The 24,430-nt window shown below is 43.9% G+C and overlaps 2 protein-coding genes across 2 annotated transcripts in view; both read right to left on the reverse strand.

The window, feature by feature from the left end:
• The window catches only part of RECK (reversion inducing cysteine rich protein with kazal motifs), a 76,156-nt gene extending 70,074 nt beyond the window's left edge, over positions 1-6,082 (reverse strand). Inside the window, exon 1 of the mRNA XM_059411333.1 lies at positions 5,915-6,082. Within this exon, the coding sequence (XP_059267316.1) occupies positions 5,915-6,014 (100 nt within the window). The 5' untranslated portion in view covers positions 6,015-6,082. The remainder of the gene's footprint in view (positions 1-5,914) is intronic.
• Positions 6,083-20,713: 14,631 nt separating this feature from the next.
• On the reverse strand, positions 20,714-21,658 carry LOC132025088 (olfactory receptor 13C7-like). The gene has a single exon (XM_059412258.1). The coding sequence runs from the start codon at positions 21,656-21,658 to the stop codon at positions 20,714-20,716; it is 945 nt and encodes a 314-aa protein (XP_059268241.1).
• Between the last annotated feature and the right edge of the window lie 2,772 nt (positions 21,659-24,430).

The raw sequence follows: 24,430 nt of genomic DNA on the forward strand, positions 1-24,430 counted from the left end.
CACACAGTGACCAATCAATAATTTAGCAACATCATACAAGGTTTTGGCCTAAGTCGAAAGATAAATTGGACCCAATCATATATTCAGGCACAGAAGTGTATGGCCATGTGGTTGTGGGCCCTGAAGCCATAAGGTCAAGAAGGGCTGCAGCTAAGGAAGCTGAAGTTTTATGGCAGCTCAGAAATGATGAGTAAAAAAAGGAAGCTGATAGATGGGGAGTGGGAAATGTAAGAGAGGCACAGAGAAGCTATGAAAGGTACAGAGAGACTGTCTTTAACAGTAGTTTCAGCTCCTGGCAGCTTTCTAGTTCCCACAGCAGTCCCTGAGGTCTGCTTTGCTGAATTTCCTACCTTTGGTTTTCCATGTGCTTCCCTGTTAGGTGCTATAGACTAGCCGCCCAATCCTGAGCCACCTTGGTTTCTGTTCCTTTAAGGGGTCAAAAGAGCCATAACCTAGACATTCATCATGCTGGAATAACCAAAGCAAATGACTCTTCTAAGGTCCTCCCCAAAGAGGCTAATAGCCAGTAATTTTAGATAATTCCTTTGTCCATTCTACGCTGCAGGACTCCATCTATAAAAAAGGAATCTAAAAGTAAAAAGGCTTGGCACCCAGTGGCATGACCAAAAAGTTTCCCTTAATGTTACAGTCTTCTTGACATCTTCTTCATGTTATCTGTGTGCTTTACAACATCCATCATATTACATGCTATATACTTAACTAAATCACATTTTCCTCAGATATATTCTTCATGTTTAGAATGTAAATGGGTATGTACTAATACAACCACATAATGTTAGCAATGTAGATATATATATACACATATATATGATAATTAATGTCTGAATTTCCTACTAAACAATAAACCCATGAAAGCAGAGACCATGTCTGTTTTTGCTTATCCCTTTATACCTGGCACCTATCCCAGTATCTGGCACTATTAACAGCTTAACAAATATTTGCTGAATGGATTACTGACAGGTATGAAATGGACCTAAGCAGTCATTTCTATTATCCATCTTAAACACATACAAAAACGGAACGTTTGATGCTCTTCTTGGCTCACGTGCCAACCTTCCTCCAATCTGTGCTCCTCTCCCCACACAGTGACCAATCAATAATTTAGCAACATCATACAAGGTTTTGGCCTAAGTCGAAAGATAAATTGGACCCAATCATATATTCAGGCACAGAAGTGTATGGCCATGTGGTTGTGGGCCCTGAAGCCATAAGGTCAAGAAGGGCTGCAGCTAAGGAAGCTGAAGTTTTATGGCAGCTCAGAAATGATGAGTAAAAAAAGGCATCATTTTTTAATAAACTGCTCAAGGTAAAAACCTACAAGTAATCTTTAATTTTTCCTTCCCTCACTTCCCACATCCAATCCATGTGGGATCAGATTCAGGTGGTATCCTGAATCTCTCCTCTTTTATTTCTACCACCACTTCACTGTAAATGACCACTATCTCCTGCTTCAAGTACTTCAAAGGGCTTCTTCCAGTAGACTGGCTGTTACTCCTACCACACTACAATTATTTTTTTTTCAGCAGCCAGAGTGATCTAAAATACAAATCAAAGCTTACATTTCTTACACAATAGTCTATTGGTTTCTTTCTGCACAAGGAATAAAATCCATAGTCCTTTTTTTTTTTTTTTTTTAAGATTTTATTTATTTATTTGACAGAGAGAGATCACAGGTAGGTAGAGAGACTGGCAGAGAGAGAGAGAGAGCGGGAAGCAGGCTCCCTGCTGAGCAGAAAGCCCCATGTGGGACTCGATCCCAGGACCCTGAGATCATGACCTGAGCCGAAGGCAGCGGCTTAACCCACTGAGCCACCCAGGCGCCCCAAAATCCATAGTCCTTATGTGGCTTTTTGCAAGGCTCAGTACTGCTAGCCCTAGCCCACCCTCCTGTTCACCATGTTGCAACCATACTGGTTCCTTCTTGACTTTGGGCCTCTGCACTTTCTGGTCCCTAACCCTATTTTTCTTAGACATTCAGTCTTCAGATTTTGCTTCTGAACTTTCCTTCCCAAAAAGGACTCTCTTGTTACCACTGTGTAAAGAACCACCCCCCACCACCATCCAACACACACACACACACACACACACACACAATCCTTTTATCAACTGGTTTCCTTCACAGCCTACTTATTACTATCAAAACACATTTTATTTATTTGTTTATTGTCTATCTCTCCTCCGGTAGAATGTAAGCTCCTTGAAAGCAGCAATCCTGTATTTAGAATAGTGCCTGACAGCTAGCAAGCACTGAATAAATACAGGTTTTTTGAATAAACAAACTTCTGTGAGATGTTTTGCTCTTTTAAAAACCACACTTAAAGTATATAAAAACTACCTCCTTGACATCGTTCCAATTCCTTCTAGAAAAGGTATACAGTGAAAAGTATGGTTACTGAGATTGCTTAAATCTATGGATATGAGAGAGGAACTTTTAGCAGCATACCAGAATAAACTGTCATATCTGGTCTATCACCAATCCTAGCTCTTTCCACAATGTGGGCCAAGATAAGTCTTTGAGAAGAGAATCTGCTTTTTATTACTTTCCTCCAGATAGGCGTTTGCTTTTTCTAACTTAAAATTCATTACATTCTTTTTCAGTATTCTAGGCTGACTATTACATAATTCCTTAAATGTCAACTTATTGAAATTTAGCCCTTAATGTTTCATCTTTCCCTTTTTTTGTACCATTACAAAACATCTTAAATAGAAACAGACCTATTATCAGATGCCATGACACACATATCCTGACACCACAGCATAGGGTCCCATCCCATCCTTCAAAGAGAATATCAGAAGTGGGGGAGAGGGCAGTGCTGGCATTGGAAAGTACACTGGGATAGTAAGAGTAGCATTCCTCCAACGAAGAAGGTGTGCCCTTCTTCACTGAGCTAGCAATATCATTCCCTCATCTCCACCCCCAGGAAAAGCAATAAAAATCGCTAAAAACAGCTAAGACTTCTAAATAAAGCCTTATACCAGAGGATATAGGGAAACCCAGACTTTGAGAGGAAAAAGAAGACTGTCTGATCAGGAATAAAAGCCAGGCCTTCACTGAAATACAACTTAATATTCTGTTCTAAATTTTTATTGAGGATTGAAGAACTTTTCCCACACTTTCTACAAATTCACAATGGAAGCTTTTGTCCATTGTAATACTCAATGTCCTTTATGTAAGGACCAGGCAATAAATGTTTCCTAGAACTTAATAGAGGGACAAATCTCATTTTTGGTTCAAACAGAATTTCTCTTTTTCTCAAACAATGCAAACTACATGTTGTCATGGATTTTTAGAGCTGGAAGGGCCTTTGGGAATTAACTAGCCTAACATTTTTAAAAAATAATTTTATTTAAATAAATAATTTTATTTATTTATTTATTTGAGAGAGAGAGAACGAGCAGGAGCAGAGGGAGAAGGAGACTCTCTGCTGAGCAGGGAGCCCAATATTGGGCTTGATCCCAGGATGCTGAGATCATGACCCGAGCCAAAGGCAGACCCTTAACGGACTGAGCCACCCAAGAGCCCCTAGCCCAGCATTTTCTAATGTGTCCTTTAGGTATCATGAACAAAAAAGAGTTCATAAGCAAACAAGCTTCTTTCTATAATACTTTTTTTTAAAAGATTTTATTTATTTATTTGACAGAGAGAGATCACAAGTAGGCAGAGAGGCAGGCAGAGAGGGTGGGGGTTGGGGGGGGCCGGGCTCTCTGCTCAGCGGGGAGCCTGATGCAGGGCTTGATCCCAGGACCCTGAGATCATGACCTGAGCAGAAGGCAGAGGCCCTAACCCACTGAGCCACCCACGTGCCCCTATAATACTTTTATTGAGATGTAAATCATGTTAAATCAATTAAACAAGGAGGCCATTAGATTGGGGTGGTTTTAATGGCTTGGTAGCCTTCCTAAGCAAAACCTAAGCCTATAATGCCTCAAGATTAAGAAATCGAAATCTAAGGACAACCAATCACAAACACCTAGGCTTTCCCAATAAGTCATCCCCCTAAGCTACAGCCAATCAAATAATTTCCTTGCTTTGCTTCTACCTCTTCTCTATTAAAATCTTTCCTCTAGCTCCTATCACTTCCTGTTTGGTGCTACCTGATTCAAATCAATCTTTGCTCAAATAAACTCTTAAAATGTTTAATATGCCTCAGTTTACACATTAACAATCACGTACTATTAACTTTACCCTTAAAAGTGTACAACTCAGTTGCTTTTAAAATAAAATATTCAGAGTTGTGCAACCATCACAACTACTTAATTTAAGAACATTTTCATTATCGTAAAAAGAAACTCCATACCTCTAGAAGTCTTTTTCCCATTTCCCAGCAAACAAGGTTCTTTACTACAGGAATCCCTGGACCCTTTATTGTGAATCTAACATGTTTTGTGAATTTATAAGAGAAGGGTACAATGTGCAGTGTTTCCCAAACTTATTTAATAGTTACATTTCAATGCTCATTATACACTATTCTAAATTCTATACAAGTATTACTTCAATTAATTCTCACAATAAAATCCATAAGGTACTATATAAAATAAATGTGGATATTAATGCACAAAAAGACTAAGGCTAAGTAACTTGCTCAAATATTCTTAATTACTCCACAGAATCAAGGGGTTGTGGGATGAGAATGGACAACTAGTATTCCATGGGCCATAACTTTGGAAGTGCTTTAGATCAGCTTAATGAGAAAAATGGGGCCCAGAAAGGTCAGCTGATTTAGCCAAGAATACACAGCATATTCTCATTCTTTCTCTCCTTTGATGTCTGACAGCCAAATTTTAGAACTCAATTACAATGATCTAATCCTAGGTTCCCAACACAATTCTCTCTCTTCTTTAAATACTTTATTGTCTTAACAAACAAACAAAACCTTTAACACTGTAAGCTATCTTAAAATCTTGTTGGGTTTGATTTTGCTTGTTCTAGGTGTCTCTCCCTGTAGGCAATGGACTTCATTCACCACTTCGCTTGTATAAATCCCAGGCATCTTACAATGTTTATGCAACTGGGGGATCAATTCCCCCCCCCACCCTCTTGGATGTCATCTCTCTCCCTCCCTCCGCACAGTCTTCCATCTCCTCTGGACACTTATTCCTTGAATCCCAGTGGCTTGTGTCCTGCTGTACCCCACCTCCTACAGACTGGGGGGGAGGAACAAGAGTTGGCATCAACTCCTAAAGCCCAGAAAGTGGGATACACTGAACAATTTCTTACCCATTCTTGGTTTAATTCCTCAAGAGCAAGAACACAACTCTCCTTAAGCTCAACAGCCCCCAGAAAGCAGGGTTTACTGATTTTAATCTCCCGCCAGAGCCCAGCGCTACGTTGGAAACACCGTGCACCCGCTGCGGACCGCAGGAGAATTAGATTCAGCAGGCTCGGGCCCATTCTCAGACACTTGAACCTGGTAGGCTGTGGGGCCCATCACTGCTCGCTGCCTGAGGTATGCCTTTCTGAACCGTGGGTCAAGTTACAGTAACTGGCCAAGGCTGCGGTAAGGCGGCTGCACCTCGGAAATCCCATCCAACCCTCGCGACCGTCCTGGGCAAAGGCATTTCACCACTTCTGGCAGAGACCAGAATCCGCTGTGGGGGGGAGGGTCGATACGGGGGCCCCTGTCCTGTGGGTGACAGGGCAAGGCCTCGAACCCGGGTCACCGTTCCCCGTGCAGCAGATGTTCGGAGCAGAGAGAGCGAGGGTGGAGAGGTCTCCTCGCTCGTCGCGTCTCAGGGCCCCCTCCCGCCTCCCGGGACCTCCCGACCTTGGGTCACCGGACTTGGGCCAGGTCTGGGGGGTCGTGCGCACCCCCGCCCCCTGCCTCGCGCCATCTTGGAGCGATGAGGCGGCCGCCCTGGACCGCCCCGAACCGCTGCTCCAGCAGTTACTCACCCGCACTGCCCGGGGCCAGGCCTCCTGCCACCTCCGCGACCCCCGCCACGGCCAGAAGAAGCAGCAGCGTACGTCGCCGGGAAGCCGGGACCGCCGCCATGTCCGGGCCGGGGGTCTCGAGCCACGGGATGCTCGGACCCAGCCTGGCAGCCGCGGCAGCTCGCGGAAACCCCGCCCCGGCGGCCTGGACCTTTACTGATTGGCTGCGGCGCTCTCAAGCCCCGCCCCTCAGCCTCTGGGAGTTTCCAAAACCTGCTGGGGGCGGGAACATTCCCGAGACCCCGTCTCTTTGTTAAGGCCCAGCTGTGCGTCGCCTTTCGCTGAGGCGTCCAGCAGACAGCTTTCCCCAAGTGCCGGGTCAGAAGATGTCAGAGCAGGAAGGATCCTTACAACACCTCTACCACCTCTTGAGCTTTGCATTTGGGGTCACTGAGGCTCACAGAGGACACTGACCTGCCAGGATCACACTCTAAGTTCGCCTGAGAGCTAGGGCATAGTCCAAGGCTAAACCAAAGAAACCTCTTTCTTTCACTTCTCTTTACCCTCAGTGAGCCTCTTAATATCCTTTCTCACCAGATGCTGCCTCCCAGGCAAAGAATCCACCCGGGTCAACTCGACCTCCCCTAAAATCTGAGGGGCACTGCTGAAGTGTCCCTCTCCTAATGGGACCGAGGGACAGTTTCACCACCAAAGCTCTTTGACACATGTAGCCTCTATGTGTCTTTGATGGACTGTTAAGTACTTATTCCTGTTAGGGTGTTATTCCTGCTGGGTGTTGGAATGGTTGTGTATCTAGATATGGAGAGCCTTGAATGTCAGATTTAGATTTTGTTTAAGAAGTAATTTGGGGGTAGGTCCCCCTCCACCCCTTACCACCACAGCTACTGTGGGGAATGTTTGAGAGGGCCCACTGGCTTTTAAAGTGCCTCTCTCCCTCTCTCCGTTCCCAAATTAACTCCTTTTATTTTATTTTATTTTATTTTATTTTAAGATTTTATTTGAGAGAGAGGGAGCGGTGGGGGGTGGGGGTGACGAAGGGGAGGGGGCAAAGGGATAAGCAGACTCCCTGAAGAGCGGGTGCTCTCAGGACCCTGAGATCATGACCTGAGCAGAAGGCAGACACTTAACCACTGAGTCCCCAGGGGGGCCCCCCTCTCCCCTCCTTTAAAAAAAATATAACCACAGCTACAGTGGTTATATTTAAAATTCCTTACTATTATTAAAATTCCAGTGTTTACATTTCCCACATTATTTCACAATTTCCTTTTACGTTTTTCAAGTTCCAAACAAAGTCCATATATTGTAATTTATATGTGTTTTAGGTCCCTTTATATCTCTTTTCTCTATTTTAAGTTTACAAAGGGAAAATATAAATTAAGATAACTTCTGAAACATCTTCTCTGATGACAACTCTCTTGCTTCAAAGTCTGAGAGGCCACCTGTTTTCTTATAGGACACAGTGATGTACAATTATTAATGTGGGGTCAGAAGTTCTTAGCCATTGGACCCAATTACATTTTCCAGCTTCATCTCCACACCCTCCCTGCACCTCTGCCACCATTCTTTCAGAGCCTCTTACCTTTAGTTCCGGACCGCTGAAGAGCTTCCACCCCTCTGCCACAATATGTAACTCCTCTGCACAGAATTCCCCAATTCCTGTGGTAACCCCTTCAGCTGAGGAGACTAAGATGGTTGCTCTGGGTTCAGCTGTGCCCTGGAAGGACCTGGGCAGGAAGTGGGCTGTGTATAAGGTGACCAACACATCTTGCTTTGCTTGGGACTGTCCTGATTTTAAAACTGAAAGTCTCATGTCTCAGACACTTCCTTAGTCCCAAGCAAAACAGATCTCTTTAGCTCTGTGCACCTTAGAAAATGTCATAAGAGAGGTCTGTAAGGAGGTTTCCATATGGAAAAATGGGGTCATGCAGGTAATAGCTACCACTTCCAAGATAATTCAATATGTAGACCGATCATTATAAACCATGCAGATAGGCCATTCAACCACTGGGTCCCTGTATTAGGTACCTAGGCTGACATAACAAAGTACTAAAAACTGGGTGGCTTAAGCAACAGAAATTTATTGTCTCAGAGTTCTTGAAGCTAGAAGTCTGAGATCAAAGTGTTAGCAGGGTTGGTTCCTTTTGTGAGAATCTGACTCATACCTCTTTCCTAGCCTCTGCTGTGTTATTGGCAGTCTTTGGCACTTCTGGGCTAGTAGACACATCAACTTGATCTCTGCCTTCATTTTCACATGGAATTCTCCGTGTGTGCGTGTGTGTGTGTGTGTGTGTGTGTGTCCAAATTTATCCTTTTTATAAGAACACTAGTCATATTGACTTAGAGGCCCATCCTACTCCAGTACGACTGCATATTAACAAATAACATCTACAATAATTTCTATTTCTAAATATGGTCACATTCTGAGGTACTGGGCATTAGGACTTCAATTTATGAAATTTGGGGAGGCAGGGACATACAGTTCAACCCATAAGAGTTCCAAGAGGAAAGACTATCCACCCGCCCCAACAAAAATCAGTGACTCAGAAGGAGCTGAAGAAGGAGGAAGAGCATAAAGGACGACTCAGTTGCGATTCAAAGATCCCAAGTCCCTAATAACAGGAGTGGTTGGCTGCACCTCTGTGGACTCACAGAGGTGATCCCTGGAGTCTCAGGCACGAAGAGAATGCCTGAATACTTGAGAGCTCTTAGCTATAGAATAAAAAATGACTTTATTTCCAGGTAATTCTTATGAGATATGGCAGTAAAGTTGCTCTGGACAAGTAAATCGATATAGTAATAAGGTTGAGGGCACCTGATAGTAGAGACAATTTCTCTGCTACCAAGATTTATATTGGAGATGGATATGTTAGAAGAATGGCTGAAATCTGAGTGGTGATGATGAGCCATCAAATGGAAGCTGCCTGAGATCCTCTCACACCAAAAGATGCCTGACCAGCCACTATATCATGGGGGAAGTCAAGAAACAGGGACAATTGTGGCCCTTATCCAAACACTTTCTGGCCAACTATATGGCTCATTAACCTTTCTGGGTGGGGGTGGGGGGCACCCTATGAAGCGCATAGGATATAGAAAGTCTACTGATGACTGTCCACTGAGGCAAGTGATCTGACCCTCGGGCAGTATGCTTGAACAAACAGCACATCCATTGTGGGATTACCTTACCGTGTTTTGATGAACCCAGTATCTTATATCCTTTTCCCTCTGATCAGACCACCAGAAGCAGTTAGGTTTCCCATGAAATAGAAAGCAGCAATGTAATGTAGTGTAAAGAGCATAGGCTTAAGATACACCTAAGTCCAATTGCACTCCCTAGCTGTTAATCACATTAGTAGCTCATTTTGTTAACTAGCTGTCTGACCGTGGGCAAAATCATTTAACTTCTCTGGGTCTCGGTTTTTCCCTTTACGTTTATCTTGGACTTCTTTTTTTTTTTTTTTTAAAGATTTTATTTATTTATTTGACAGACAGAGATCACAAGTAGGCAGAGAGGCAGGCAGAGAGAGAGAGAGAGAGAGAGAGAGAGAGAGGAGGAAGCAGGCTCCCTGCTGAGCAGAGAGCCCGATGTGGGGCTCGATCCCAGGACCCTGGGATCATGACCTGAGCCGAAGGCAGAGGCTTTAACCCACTGAGCCACCCAAGCGCCCCTATCTTGGACTTCTTAAGAACAGGAAGGAAGATATTATATTTAAAATGTCTAATACAGTGCCTGACAGACCATGAATGATGTTAAACACTCCAGAACTATATGAGATCTATGAACAACCTTCAACATGGGTCACAGAACTGACTGGCTGAATTTACTTCCCACCTTACTTCCCAGTTCTATCCCAGGAAAGGAGAGTCAAAAATCTTGAGTTGTACCGTCTATCATGGTAGCCACTCGCTGCATGTGGCTCTTGAGTACTGGAGAGATAACAAGTCCAAACTGAAATGTGCTGACACCAGATTTTAAAGACTTGGTATGAAAATAAGAATGTAAAATATTATTGAAATTAATTCCACCTGTCTTTTTAAATTTATTTTGAGTTTTGGGTTGTTTTGTTTTTGTTTTATACAGACTTTTTTTTTTTTTTAAAGCAGTTTTCAGTTCACAGCAAAATTGAACAGAAACTAAGAGACTTCTCATATAGCCCTGACGCCAACATAGGCACTGGCTCTCCCACCGTCAACATCCTGCTCTGAGCAGCACATTTATTACAATCAATGAACATGTACTGATTCATTACTGTCACCCCAAGTCCAGAGTTTACATGAAGGTTGATTCTTGGTGTTATACATCCTATGGGTTTTGACAAATGTATGAAGACACATATCTACCACTATTATTGTTATTATTATTTTTTAAGATTTTATTTATTTATTTGTCAGAGAGAGAGAGCGAGCACACACAGGGAGGGAGAGTGGCAGGCAGAGCAGGCAGAGGGAGAAGCAGGTTCCCTGCCAATCAAGGAGCCTGATATGGGACTCAATCCCAGAACCCTGGGATCATGACCTGAGCTGAAGGCAGCCACCCAACCAACTCAGACATCCCCACCACTATTCTTTTTACTCTTTTTAGCGTGGCTGTTACAAAACTTAAAATTACACATGTGGTTGGATTCACTTTGGGACTTACATACTTCTTTTCCACAGTGCTATTGTAATTGTCTTTTATTCTAAGGAAAGGTTAACACTTAGGGATCATTATGGCACTTTTAAAATGTTACCAATAGGGCACCTGGTGGCTTGTTGGTTAAGCGTCTGCCTTTGGCTCAAGTCATGATCCTGGGGTTCTGGTATCAAGTCCATGCAGAACATGGCAGGTTTTGTTGATTTTAATTAGCTAGGATCATATTTTGTTTTCAGGAATTTATGCATAATAAATTTCTGAAGTTAATCTTTAAGGAAAATAATGTTTCTGGATTTGTTTAGCCTAAACACATTTTATGATCATGAATCGCTTTATCTTGAAAAGGAAGAGGTCCATTTTGGTTCTTTAAGACTTTATGATTTGTGAGGGCACTTGGGTGGCTTAGTCAGTTGGGCATTTGACTCTTGGTTTCAGTTCAGGTTGTGATCTCAGGGTCTTGAGATCCAGCCCCTTATCGGGCTTTGCGCTCTGTAAGGAGTCTGCTTGAGATTCTCACTCTCGCTCTGTCCCTCCACCCCAAAATAAATAAATAAATCTTAAAAAAAGAAAAAGACTAGGGGGACCTGGGTGGCTCACTTGGGTAAGTGTCTGCCTCCGGCTCAGGTCATGATCCCAGAATCCTGGGATGGAGCCTTGCATCAGGCTCCTTGCTTAGCAGGGAACCTGCTTCTCCCTCTGCCTGCTGCTCTGCCTGCTTGTGCTCTCTCTCTCTCTCTAACAAATAAATAAAATCTTAAAAAAAAAAAAAAGATGATGATAGCTGGCTTCATGTATGTACAATGGGCCAATTTTTAAAATATGAATATATTTCTTATTTTCAATATTCCCTTCATTAGAACTAAAACATTAAGGTAAGGCATTCATTTCTTCAGAGATGATTCCTAGAGGAGAACAGTAGACAAAAACAATAATTCCTAACTTTTTGGTTTTAAAAACAAACCTTTGAAATTCAAGGCAGAGGCAGCAGTCATCAGAGTAAAAGCTTTTGAAATATCAGAATCTAGCCCCAAAGGCTGAGGGCATAAAACATTTATATGAACAACAGACTTGGAAGAATACTCTGAGAGACACAGTCCTGTCCTGCTGGAGCTCGGGAAAGTGACAGTTGTCCTAAAATTCCCCTGCACTCCATGTGAGTGTAGAAGAGAAATGGCTCTAAATACGCCTTATTTCCTGGTCTCTACTTGGAGCGCCATCGAAGAGTGGCTGAATATTTGCTGTGCCCTTGGAGAGGGGCAAGCCGGCGTTAGCTTGGAGAGCCTGTAGAGGCCATGGCTGTTTGCCTGATCTCTACCCAATACCACACGACAGTGCAGGTGTCAATAGAAACTGATGATGACTATAGAGGACCAGATATCCTGCCCTCTTTCCCAGTCCCAGCTGGTGGGTTTGGTTCTCCATAGGCCTCTGAAAGCTAGGGAGGGGGTTTGAGGAGAGGCTTCGACAAAGCTGAGATCCCACTGAATTGAATGAAATTAGGTTTTAGTCACTTAACAGGAGAGGGACTTGCAGAGACAACTAGCTGTCCATCAGCCCTTCCAGAAGTTGTTGCTTAGAAGCATCGGTCCAGCCAGAGAAAACATTTTCTACCTATTATCATGTTCACTGCTGATTTAATAACTGAGGTTATATCTTTGTAGAACAAAAGCGATTCCTGTGCCCTAAAGCAGAATCTGTGCGTGTATCTGACCTCCCCATTGGCCCCTGGGTTGAGATCTCACAAGAGGAAGAGAAACCCTGCCCCAAGGCAGCCAATACCGACACATACAATTTGGCACTGTGACCCTTAATCTGTGATGCCTGCCAACCTCTGGTGAGTCCTCTAAAGACACAAGACTGCCAAACGGTGGAGAGAGCCCAAATGTCCATCGACTGAAGAATGGATAAATGAATATTACTCAGCCATCAAAAACAAAAAAACAAAGAAATCTTGCCATTTTCAATGACATGGACAGAGCTAGAATTTATCATGCTAAATGAACAAGTCAGTCAGAGAAAGACAAATACCATGTGATTTCATTCACGTGTGGATTTTAAGAAAACAGATGAACATAGGGGAAGGGGAAAAAGAAAAAAAGAAGAGAGGGGAACAAACCATAAGAGACTCTTAACAATAGAGAACAAACTGAGGGTTGATGGAGGGAGGTGGGTGGGGGATGGGCTAGGTAGGTAATGGGTATTAAGAAGGGCACTTGTTACCATGAGCACTGGGTGTTACATGTAAGTGGTAAATCACTAAATTCTACCTGAATCCCTAAATTCTATACTTGAAACCTATATTGTGCTGTATGCTCATTAACTAGAATTAAAAAAAAAAAAAAAAGCCATGGGACTGTGAGAATGAAATTGGTCCCATTCTCTACTCTCTTTGCCTGTGTATTTCAGTAATTTTCAAACTTAAAAAATATTATTTTTATTTTTTTAGCAGTGGCAACTTTTTTCCAACAAAATCTTGTAGAGTCCTGCTATGTAAAAAAGGAGGGGAAAAGCTGTCTTTTATTGTTGTTTACTATTTCTTTTATAAGTTTAAATTTATAACAGTTACTTGGTTCAATGATAGTGAATGAGAATTCAAAGATAAGATTTTGATGAACACAAAAACTTGAAATCTGGAATTATGGATGTTAATTGCCTTTGCATCAGTTTCAGCCTCCAATTTATTTTGGTATTTTGTTTTGGTTGCCTGCTACAGAGAAAATTCTCATTTATACAGATGAGTAGTTTGCAAAGGGTCACTGTTTTTGAAATAGATCACCTTGCAATCTCAAACTACTTTTTATTTAAATTAAGATGGTACCTGGAAGAAGAAGTGCTGAGAAATTTTTGTTTCAGTATTGATTTGTGAGCATTTATGTCTACACCAAAATCTACACATGGATGTTTACAGCAGCTTTATTCATAATTGCCAAAATTTGGAAACAATGAAGATGCCCTTCAGTAGATAAGTGGGCAAATAAACCATGCTCCATCCAGACTGTGGAATATTGTTCAGCATTATAAAGAAATGAGCTTTGGGGCACCTGGGTGGCTCAGATGGTTAAGCCTCTGCTTTTGGCTCAGGTCATGATCCTGGGATCATGGGATTGAGTCCCTCGTTGTCGGGCTCCCTGCTCGGTGGGGAGCCTGCTTCTCCCTCTCCCTCTGCTTCTCCCCCTGCTTGTGCTCTCTCCCTTTCTCTCTCTCTGTCAAACAAATAAATAAAATCTTAAAAAAAAAATAAAGAAATGAGCTATCAAGCTATCAAAAGACATGAGGAAGTTTAAAAGCATGTTACTAAGTGAAAGAATCCAACCCGAAAAGGTTATTTACTCTATAATTCCAACTCTATGACATTCTGAAAAAGTAAAGAGATGAGACTTTCCTAGGGGTTGGTGGGGAGCGAGGGATGAAGAAGAGCACAGAGGCTTTTGCCGTGTTTCCCTGTGAACCTGAAACTGCTCTAAAAGACAAAGTTTATTAATTTAAAAAGTGCTAGTTTGACATTAAAAATCAGAAAAAAACTGGTTTACTAGTAAGGTTGGATAACCACTCAATTCCTTATCGTAAATGTAGTTTAGAGAAGTAGCACCCCAAATTTATGGTTAATCCCATCACTGTTTATAATGCGACATTATTACAGAGTGACCAGTTACATGTTCTTGTGTTATTGTGCAATCAGCTAGGACACCATGATGAGAACATGCGCTGAGCAGATGATTCTGAGCCCTGCCCGACGCTTAATTGGGAACAGGGCGTATGGTACTCCCTGGTACAATTATATATACGTGAGCGGATGTGCATCAGCCTAGATTAAAGAAAAGATCATGGCAGAACTACACTTATTCTAATCAAGGACACATTTAAAGAAGATAAAATAAATGCACAGAGACAGCAGGAAGAGATTTGTTCTGAGGTCTCTGCAAAAGGAATTCAACTCAATGGCACACATGCTAATGTGACAGTGGCCCCTGGTGTGTAAAAAAAAAAATCAAAACATTGCAAGTTTGCGCATGTCCATTGTTTCACTACCTATTAAAAGTTATTTGGGGGTATATGTATATTTAAAGAAGTACTTGTGGAGTCTGACAAACTTCCATTTGGGAGTGGTTTGGTACTTGTTTGATCAAACTTTATTAGGCAGACTTTATTGTCCAATGTGTGTTTGAACTTGTCTATTTTAGTGCCGATACCTTCTCTCTTTCAAAATAATGAATCACATCTCCTTCTACAGCTGGGACAAATATGTTATTCTGTTCTTTTTTGGCTTTTTGTCATCACGATGGTATTTTATGTTTAATTCCAATCCATCAGAAGAGTGCGGCAACGTTCGGTGTTTCGGGTGGATCAGAGGGAAACCTTCATTCAGTTGAAAGCTGTTGCTGGCCACTATCAAAAAGTTATTTTTTTCCTTCACACTATGAATTTTGACCTGACATATACATATTTAACTCTTATAGTTTTCCAGTACCTCTGATGCTGCTGATGTTTCAAAACTTTAAGAAGCAATGATGTGGGCACCTGGGTGGCTCAGTGGGTTAAAGCCTCTGCCTTCGGGTCAGGTCATGATCCCAGGGTCTTGGGATGGAGCTTAGCATCCGGCTTTCTGCTCAGCAGGGAGCCTGCTTACCCCCCTCTCTCTGGCTGCCTCTCTGCCTACTTGTGATCTTTCTCTGTGTGTCAAATGAATAAATAAAATCTTAAAAAAAAAAAAAAGAGCAATGATGTAGTTCAGCAATTGCTACCTTGTAGTAAGTTCAAATCTTGTAGGAAGAATCTAACATTGTTCCCTTGAAGAGATCTTTGTATTGTTCAATTGTTCTTCACTAGCAATTTATGTAGCTCAGTGGAGTCTTGGAGGGATTTAAAAACACTAAATAACTATGTTTCTGAGCCCTGAGCCCAGCTTTCTTATTGGCCTTACCTCTGACAAAGGGAAATGGAAATATTTGGAGGTAGAGCCCATATCACAGAACGTCTTCTGTTTGATACAATTTGAGAGCTTCCAGCCTAGAAATTAATGTCATTTTTATCGTTCTTCTCCCTGGCTTCTCCCAAGAGTGATTCCTGGTCAATCACTCTGCCGTCTCTTGTACTCCCAAAACACTTCCACAATTTTTTTTCCCCTTAATTCTGTCATGCCTCGAATGATGTTTGTTTCCAATTATTGGATACTTGTTGCCACTGTAAATAGAGTATTGTTCCTGCTTTTTTTCCCTTTTGTATACTGATGGTATGTAGGAATACAATTGATTTTTGAGAAGTTATTTCCATCTCCTTAACTTTTCTGAACTCATACTACTATATTTTCAGAAATATAATAATTGTGTTTTCTATAAAATTTGGTATGTATCTCCTTCTCTGATATATTTATGACTCTTACTCTGTACCTGACCACATTTTCTTTTATTTTTAAAAAAGATTTCTTATTTATTTGAGAGAGAGAGAGAGAGCATGAGCAGGGAGGAGAAGCAGAGAGAGAAGCAGACTCCCTGCTGAGCAGGGAAGCCCAACTTGGGCCTCGATCCCAGGACCCTGGGATCATGACCTGAACCGAAGGCAGAGGCTTAACTGACGGAGCCTCCCGGGTGTCCCTCACCACATTTTACATTTGCACTTGACTGCTCTCTGGAGCTATTTGAGATGGGAATGGCTAGTTTCTGGTCTAAAGTGTAAGAAGCTTGGTAGTCAATCCACTAACAAGTAAGAAGCTGAACAAACTGATTAATCAACAATCCTTTTTTTTTTTTTTTTTAAATCAACAATCCTTAATAAAGTAATCAACAATCCTTAGGTCCATAAAGAAGTGAGGTCACAGGGCAAACCGTTGCCCTGGAAACTGGAGAGACCAGAGCAGATGGCTGACATCAACTGACCTGGCACGTGGCAGGAGCCTTCCACACGGGAGTTGCTTTCCTGCCTCTTTCTTCCATCCCTCAGTCCCCAGTCTTCTAGGGCTTGCTGCTGGAAGTGTGGCCCGCAGAGCAGCAGCATAGGCATTTCCTAGGAACTTGTCAGAGACATAGGGCCCCAGGGCCCACCTCTGACTCACTGAATCCAAATCTGCATTTTCACAACATCCCCAGGGAACTCTTGAGCGCATTGAGATTTGAGAAGCCCTGATCGTCGAGGCTTGCAGAAGTGGCCACCAGATGGCGGGTGTGCGGCAGGCAGAGGTAACCAGAGCCACAAACAGGCCATCCAAGGCTCCTTCAAATCATGCCCCAAGTGGCTTTAGCAATTTGGAGCCATAGCTCATGAACTGTGGAGGGGAGAATCCAGAGGGGACCCCTAATCAAAGAGTGACAGGTTGTGGGGTGTGAGCCATGAATTCCTTCCCGCTGGGTTCTCCCTAGGTGTTTTCCCATGCATTATTTATTGAGAGGGATGGAAGAAGGGGGCTACACTCACATTTCACAGACAAAGAAATGGAGACTCAGAGAGGGAAAGAATCTACAGTGGTAAACAGCATTGGAAGCAGAATCAGAAGGCAGGTCTCTGGCTCCCTGGCCCTGGACTCACAGTACCTCTGAAGGGACATGGCAGAATGGCTCAGCTCCAGTCTGTGCTGACAGAGCAACCTGCATGCCCACTTCCCATTCTCTCTACCCAGCTGCTCTTTGAACTGCTCTCTTGTTTTCTTGAGGAGTGCTAGAAGCAGCTGTTGTAATAATTCAATTTGGAATACTAATGGACTTTCTACAATACTCAGGTTCCCGGACTTAACCCCCAGGGGAACAAAGCATCAGTCTTAATTGGGAGCAAATAGAACCAGCCATGGTCCTCAAAGGATCTCCTGGGAGTCCTAATGGTTCCTGAGTCTGTGGCCAGTGCCAGCTGCAAGCCACTGACTCTTCAGTGAACTTTCATCTAAATCTGTTTAGTTTTGCTCTTTTAGTTAGAAGAACAAAGACTTAAATGCGTAGGCTTAAGTAAATTTCTTTATTTTTTTTCCCCTGAGAATTCATTTGGGTTGGTTAGGGAAATCACCTAAAATTTGTGAGCAGAAGTAAGGCCGAGGCTGATGGAGCCCAAATATTGGTGTTCCCAGAGTCTAAGGAAAATTTTTAAACGGGGCAGGGGAGCAAAGGGCTGTAATAAAGCTCATCTCCCTCCCCCTCCCCTTATTCACTGTTGGTAAGACTTGCTCTAAGCTCACTGGTAACACAGAAAGACAGATGAAGAGATCATGACACAAAGGAAAATGCAGAGACAGCAGCAGAGAGCCCCAGATTGTCCTGTGTCCCCTCACCTGCCTTCTCCGGGGTAACCCACTTTCCTTTATTTGCCTGTAGCCCGGCTCACCCCTGGTGGTGAGGAGGGTCAGATTGTGGTCAATTCAACAAGAGTAAGAGCCTCAGTTTACAGATTTCCAAGGAGGGAGGTTCTAACTGACCTCTTTTCAACTGTCCTCAAGCCCAAAGAGAAGTTCAGTAGGGATTGGTGTATTCTTTTTTCTCTCCTGCTGGAAAGACCACAAGAAGTCCTAGTCTTGTCGGGAGTGTCCATGACAAAGGACCTGGGATCTGTTCATGGAGTCTTGTGTTCAGGTAAATCTAAGTACATATGTGGAAATATAATCACCATCTCTTGTGTCATGTAACACACACAATAAATCCAGGGGACTGGGAGACATGATACAAGCATGGGAGGTGAGGGAGCGGCACAGGACAAGGATGCCCTAGGGACCATGATACTGGAAGCTGACTTTTACAGTCTCCTTTCACCATCCCTAGTCTCATGCCTATGGCCTGGGGTTAGAGTCATCACCTTGGAAGGTCAGCCTTGAAAGGACCTCAAGGGCATCCAATCCCAAACTAAGGTATAGCAGGGAAGAGAGACAGCAAGGCCCAGAGAAGGAGCTGTGAGCTGTGTCTCCAACAGCCCCACAACTACCTCCCCCACTGCTGTGTTTTGTCATTAGTTCCCTTGGGTTTTATTTGTTTATTCATTTGCTTGCTTACTTGTGGCTTTGTTCACTGGTTGGTCTTATAACATGTGCCTGGCATCATCCCACAAAGAGCTGAGATAAACCAAAACTACATCCAAGGACAAAAAATTAAAAATAGACAGGTGAGCAAATGGGACAAAGGAAAACTAAAAGTAGAAAAAAATATAAAATTAAAAAGCCAAGGAGGAGTAAGATTCACCTTGGAAGGCAAACCGTCAAGAGGACTTCTCAGTGCAGGGTTGAGACATGATACAAGCACACCGGGAACAGTTTTGAATCTAGGACAACTCAGATGTACAAGGAATATTCTTGTATTTGTTTTCTTTAATCAGATTAAATCTGGCATTGAGTCACCATTTGACCAGGCTGGGAATATGCTGCCTCCATATCCAATGAGGGACATTCTGGGGGCACGTGGGTGGCTTAGTCGGTGAAGCATCCAACTCTTGGTTTCAGCTCAGGAGGAGATCTCAGGAGTCATGAGATCCAACCTCTCCTTCGGCTCTGAGCTCAGCAGGGAGTATGCTTCCCCTCTCTCTTTCCCTCTACTCCTCCCCCAGTTCACGCACTCTTTCACTCTTCAAGATTAAGAAGAAGAAGAAGGAGAAGGAGAAGGAGAAGGAGAAGAAAAAGAAGAAGAAGAAGAAGAAGAAGAAGAAGAAGGAGTAGAAGCAGCCCTCTCCCTTCCTAGGGATTTTCCAGAGTCAGGAAGCCTCACGTGGCGCCCAGAAAATGGTGGACATTTGTTTGCTGTTCTTCCAGGGTCCATTGACCTTCTATCACTTTCTTACTCATAAAACCAGATGTTCTTCTGGATATAGCAGCTGTAGACTTAGGTTAGACTGACCCCACCTTCTGTTTTAGTAGGGTCCCGCTAGTTTAAGTCAATCTGCATAATCTGATCTCACCTGCCACTGTGATTTGTTTGCAGTTTGCACTGATGGGTACAGTCAGAGCAAACCTCAGGATATTTGTTCTCTGGTTGTAGGAACCAGTGGTTCCTATTCCGTAAGTGAATGGGGAAGTTGTGGGTCCAGAGCAATGGCAGCCATCTTGTGACGATGAGACAAGTCAGCCTGACAAATCTGACACTTAGAAGAGTGAGGAGTCAAGAGAATCTCAGAGCAAAGGAACTAGAGCCTGATTAACTTTGCCTGAGGTTGACCCTACTTTTAGAAAAATCCACATTATTCTGAAACCAGGCTGAGTAGAATTCTCTCTTCTGTGCAGTCGAAGGTCTCTCACCCAGTATGACCATCCTCCAAGCTGTTATGGCTGCTACCCAAAAGTCCAAACCTACAGCCCCCCAGCCCATCACACATCACACCCGTGCCATAACCAACTCTTACTAATGGCTGATGATAGCTGTGCAACTGAGGATTATTGTAACCCTTTGCTTTCCCCAAAACATGTTTTGGATTTCCTTATTGTCAGGGCACCTGCATGGGAGTGTTTGTTGCTATAATACAAACACACATGTAATTTGTGTGGGGAAAAGAGTTGGACAGCTGCTGTCTCCCAGCTATGCAGTACTGTATCAGTGCATGATTGGAGCTGGGACATGGGGAGGAGAGGCCAAACATCTCTCTGAGCTTCCTCAGACGGCTACACACTCAAGGTAAGAGCCCTCTTTTCCTGGTGCTAAGACATAAGGTGAATTCTTGCCATGGTGCTATCAGCCAATATGCTATGATGATATAGATGATACCTTTTATGTTATTCTTACTGAACACAGTCCTCTAGGATAATACCAAAGCTTGTATAGTGATTAGCAATTCTACACAGGGCCTCATTCCAAGAGCCCAGTTCTACTAAAACCAGATTCTGTGGTTGTTTCTTAATTTTGCACACACAGATAAGGCTTCACGGACACACACCAACTTCTGGTGGCAGAGAATCTAAGACTTCACTAGCATAAAATAGCTAAGATACGATGTCACTGTGGTTGTGCACAAAGCCAACAACTAGCCAACATTTCTAGAAATGTGAAGGCTCCTCCCTTCTAGGGTCATAGACAAAAGCTCCATTAACTTGGAACAATGAGTAGGTGAATAGATAGAGAACCAGTTTACTTTTTAGTCTTAGTCACAGGGTCTACAGCAGGGACCTTAGGAAGCTCCCTTCTCTACTTTGGGTTACCATTTCCCCATGAAAACAATAAGGAGTTTGGAGGTCTTGCATTCTGGTATCTTGGAAATCACGAGAGTCACTCAGTTAGGTATTATTGACGCACCAGATTCCTCACAGCAGTCTTTACATCCTTGTTCCTGAGGCTGTAGATGATGGGGTTGAGCATGGGGGTCACCACCCCATAGAAGAGGGAGGTAAGCTTGTCTGAAAGGTCCTGCTTGTCTGCCCCCAAGGGGTCCTTGGATTTGGGCTTCCCGTACATGAAGAGGATGGTCCCATAGAAGACAACCACCACAGTGAGGTGGGCAGAGCAGGTAGAGAAGGCCTTCTTCCTCCCCTCAGCTGAGGGGATCCTCAGGATGGTAACAATGATGAACACATAGGAGACAAAAATGAACATAACTGGGACCCCCAGAAAAAGCACATTAGCCACGACCATGCTGATCACATTGATGGAGATGTCAGCACAAGCTAACTTCAGGACAGCCAGGATCTCGCAAGTGAAGTGATTGATGACATTGTCCCCACAGAAAGGCAGTCTCATAGCCTGGGATGTCTGAACTACAGAGTTGGTGATACCAGCTGCCCAGGAGCTGACAGCCATGGGGACATAGGCAGCCTTGCTCATGACCACGGGGTACCTGAGGGGGTTACAGATGGCCACATAGCGATCAAATGCCATCATGCCCAGAAGCACACACTCTGTGGCTCCCATGGCAAAGGAGAGAAACATCTGCACGACACAGGCTGAGAAGGGAATGGTTTTTCTGGGGGTCAGAAAGCTGTCGAGAATGAGGGGGACTGAGGAGGTCGTGTAGCAGATGTCCAGAAAGGAGAGGTTCCCCAGGAAGAAGTACATGGGTGTGTGCAGGCGGGAGTCAAGGACGGTCACCAGGATGAGGACCCCGTTGCCCAGTAAGATCACCAGGTACATCAGGAGGATGAGCACAAAGAACATTTTCTCCAGCCTTGGGTGGGCTGAGAGGCCCAGGAGGATGAACCCCGCCCCAGGGGAGGTCTGATTGGACCTGTCCATGACGCATCTGCTCTGTCACCTGTGGGAGCTCTCTGCAGTCAGTTTCAGCACTCTCTGACTCCAAAAGTGCCTGGGCAGCAGGGGAAAGATACCCACCCTGCGGAGCCGGTGGGGAATAACTCTGATAATTTGGTCATCTTATAGGACTCTAGGAAAAATGCAGTAGAGAATAATATTTAACTTCTGCTTCCAGTAAGAATGAAGAGTTAAATGGGACAAACTCTCCTGCATATGACAATTAAAAACAAAAACTAGACCATGACATAAAACATCTGCATAAAGCATTGGTGAGGTTGTACGACCTTAAGAACCATAAGGTCATGATTCTGGGAATCGTGGAATTCAGAGAAATGTAGCATTTGAGGCTGTGAGTTAACTGAGGCATTTATAGAATCTGGGAGTGGCTGCTGAGAGGCTAAGCAGCGCGATGAACAGGATCCTGAGGGTGGGAGACAGGTTTTGAGATACGAGGCTCACCATGAAGGGCCTCTAACTACACTTCCTCCCTTTGGTAGGGCATCGCAAAGGGCAGCACCACAAGAGCAGGAGAGAAACTGAAGGAAACTTTGTTTACAGGTGCCGTAGCTCAGCTTCAGCTCTTCTCAAGCCCTGAGATTCATTCTTGGTGGTGGTGCTTCCAAAATCAGAAGCAAATGTAAATCCATGCTGAAGGAAAGCAGCATCGCCCCAGTCTTCCAAATCACTTCCATAAAGAATTTTGCAAATACAACATCTGGCACACATTTAAAAAAGAGTAAGGCATGCAGGAGACAAGACCGCCTAAATGAAAATCATCAGAAAATCAAGCATCACTTTTCTTGGGACAGACGAGAGCCAATAGATCCCTTGCCCCGGTGTCACCTGTTGAGAGAATCAGCTCAGGCCACGGTGCCAAGGTCTTAACATCTGTTGATCCTTTGGTACGTTTGGAGCAGTAAAGGGGCCTCCTGCACACTGTGGCCACACCACGGAGAATTCTGACTGAATCTCCCTTCTTTTCTTCATTCTCCATCTCCTTGCACCAGAGGCCCTGGCTTTTCCCTGAGACTGTTCACAAAGCCCCGAGACTCACTCTGTCAGCATTTCTTTCTAGAAAACTTGAATGTCTCCTCAGACTAAGAGCTCCCCAAATTGGGGTTTATTCTGGATCAATTAAAAAACAAACAAAACAACAAAACTTTGTAGGCCACACTGAGGGTGTTGGGCATTCAGATTTACATGCTCTGTCTCTAAAAGATTCATAAACTTTCCATCCAGCTCACCAAGTGCCCTCAGCTCTCCAACTGCTTCCTTGGTTATGTCTGGGGAGCTCAGAGACACACCTCGACTCTTAGCATTGTAGCTGTGACCAAGTACGTGCCATCATAAGTCAGTTCAGGTTGACAGACACTGATGGAGCATCTGCTCTGGGTCAGGCATCACTCCCAGTGGTGGGAGCCCAGCAATGAAAGGCATAGCCCATGACCTTGAAGAGCTCAAAATCTAGTGGGGAAAATTGTCAGGCAAATGGCCATGCCAACAAGTGATTGAATCCGTGGCAACAGCAACCACAAGAATCACGTCAATGCTACTGACAATGGGCCTTAGGATTTAGTTAGCAATGTGCTCCCTTTCCTATGCAGACAGCTCCTCCTGCCTTCCTCCTGGCCCTCCAGCCTGCACTTGGGTCCTGGAGTGACGTGGGACACTGCACTTCCTGACGAGGCTCATTCACTCTGAAGCAGCTTCACCCTAGACTGAGCTGAAATTTGCTCCTTTGCAACTTTAATCCCTCTTCCAAATGCCAGGCCTCCAGAAAGCTACAGATCTCTTGGTTTCAGCATAACGATAAACAAGGGTCAATCTCCCTTTTTCTCCCAGCATCTTAAAAAATTGATATATCTCTTTGAGGCAAACAGACCATTCAGGAATTGACTACTTGTCTGTGCAGTCCGGAGAATGGACCCAGCTTGGGGCTGGCTTCCGTACCCAGGACACCCTGTTGCTTGTGACATACGTGTTGGGGCAGTAAATTGGTCCCAGCCTGAGCTGCCCCACCCTCTCCTAAGAATGTGGATCATGTGAAGAAAATATTCCCTTTATGCCATCATCACCAGATCTAGAAACACAGCTCATTATTATTACTGAACTTTGGATTCTTAACTACCAAAAAAATAGAGCCTCCCACCCCCTCCATGGTTTTAATCAAGAAGGGACAAGTGCATGTGTGCAAAAGACTACGAGTTGTGTGGTCCTAGGTGAGCCCTGTCCCCTCTGTATGAAGTGCGATGAGTCCAGATGATCTTGCAGTTTGCTGGGTCTATATGACTCTGGGAGAGTAACACATACCGATGCCAGGGCTTCTCCCCTTCCTGCGCCTCTACTCCATTACAATCAAGCCTGATGACAGAAATATAGCTTGCTAGTGAAAATCCTGATATGATTGAAACCTGCACTTACCCGGATCAGAAACATGGAGAACAGAAGTGATCCTTTTGTTTCCTGAGGGTTGGGAAGAGGCCACAGATCAGAAATAGCAACACTGGGTCTGAAGCGCCAGGTTGAGGGCTCAGAACATGTGACAAGGATGGTGAGGGGTCCAGCTCGTCCTCTCCCCTCCACCTGCCTCCTGTGCTCAAGGCACAATCTCCAAAGGACTGGCCATCATCTTTAGAAGATAATTTAAATTCTAGTGTGTTTTTCGGGACCATTTTAGTCCCTGAAGTCATTTAAAGTTTGGAAAGTGAGTGGTACTCAGTTTAGAAACTTTGTATCCTTCTGGGAGGTCATCCC

The sequence above is a fragment of the Mustela nigripes genome, chromosome 9 (genome assembly GCF_022355385.1).
Source record: "Mustela nigripes isolate SB6536 chromosome 9, MUSNIG.SB6536, whole genome shotgun sequence".
NCBI classification, from domain to species: Eukaryota; Metazoa; Chordata; class Mammalia; order Carnivora; family Mustelidae; genus Mustela; species Mustela nigripes.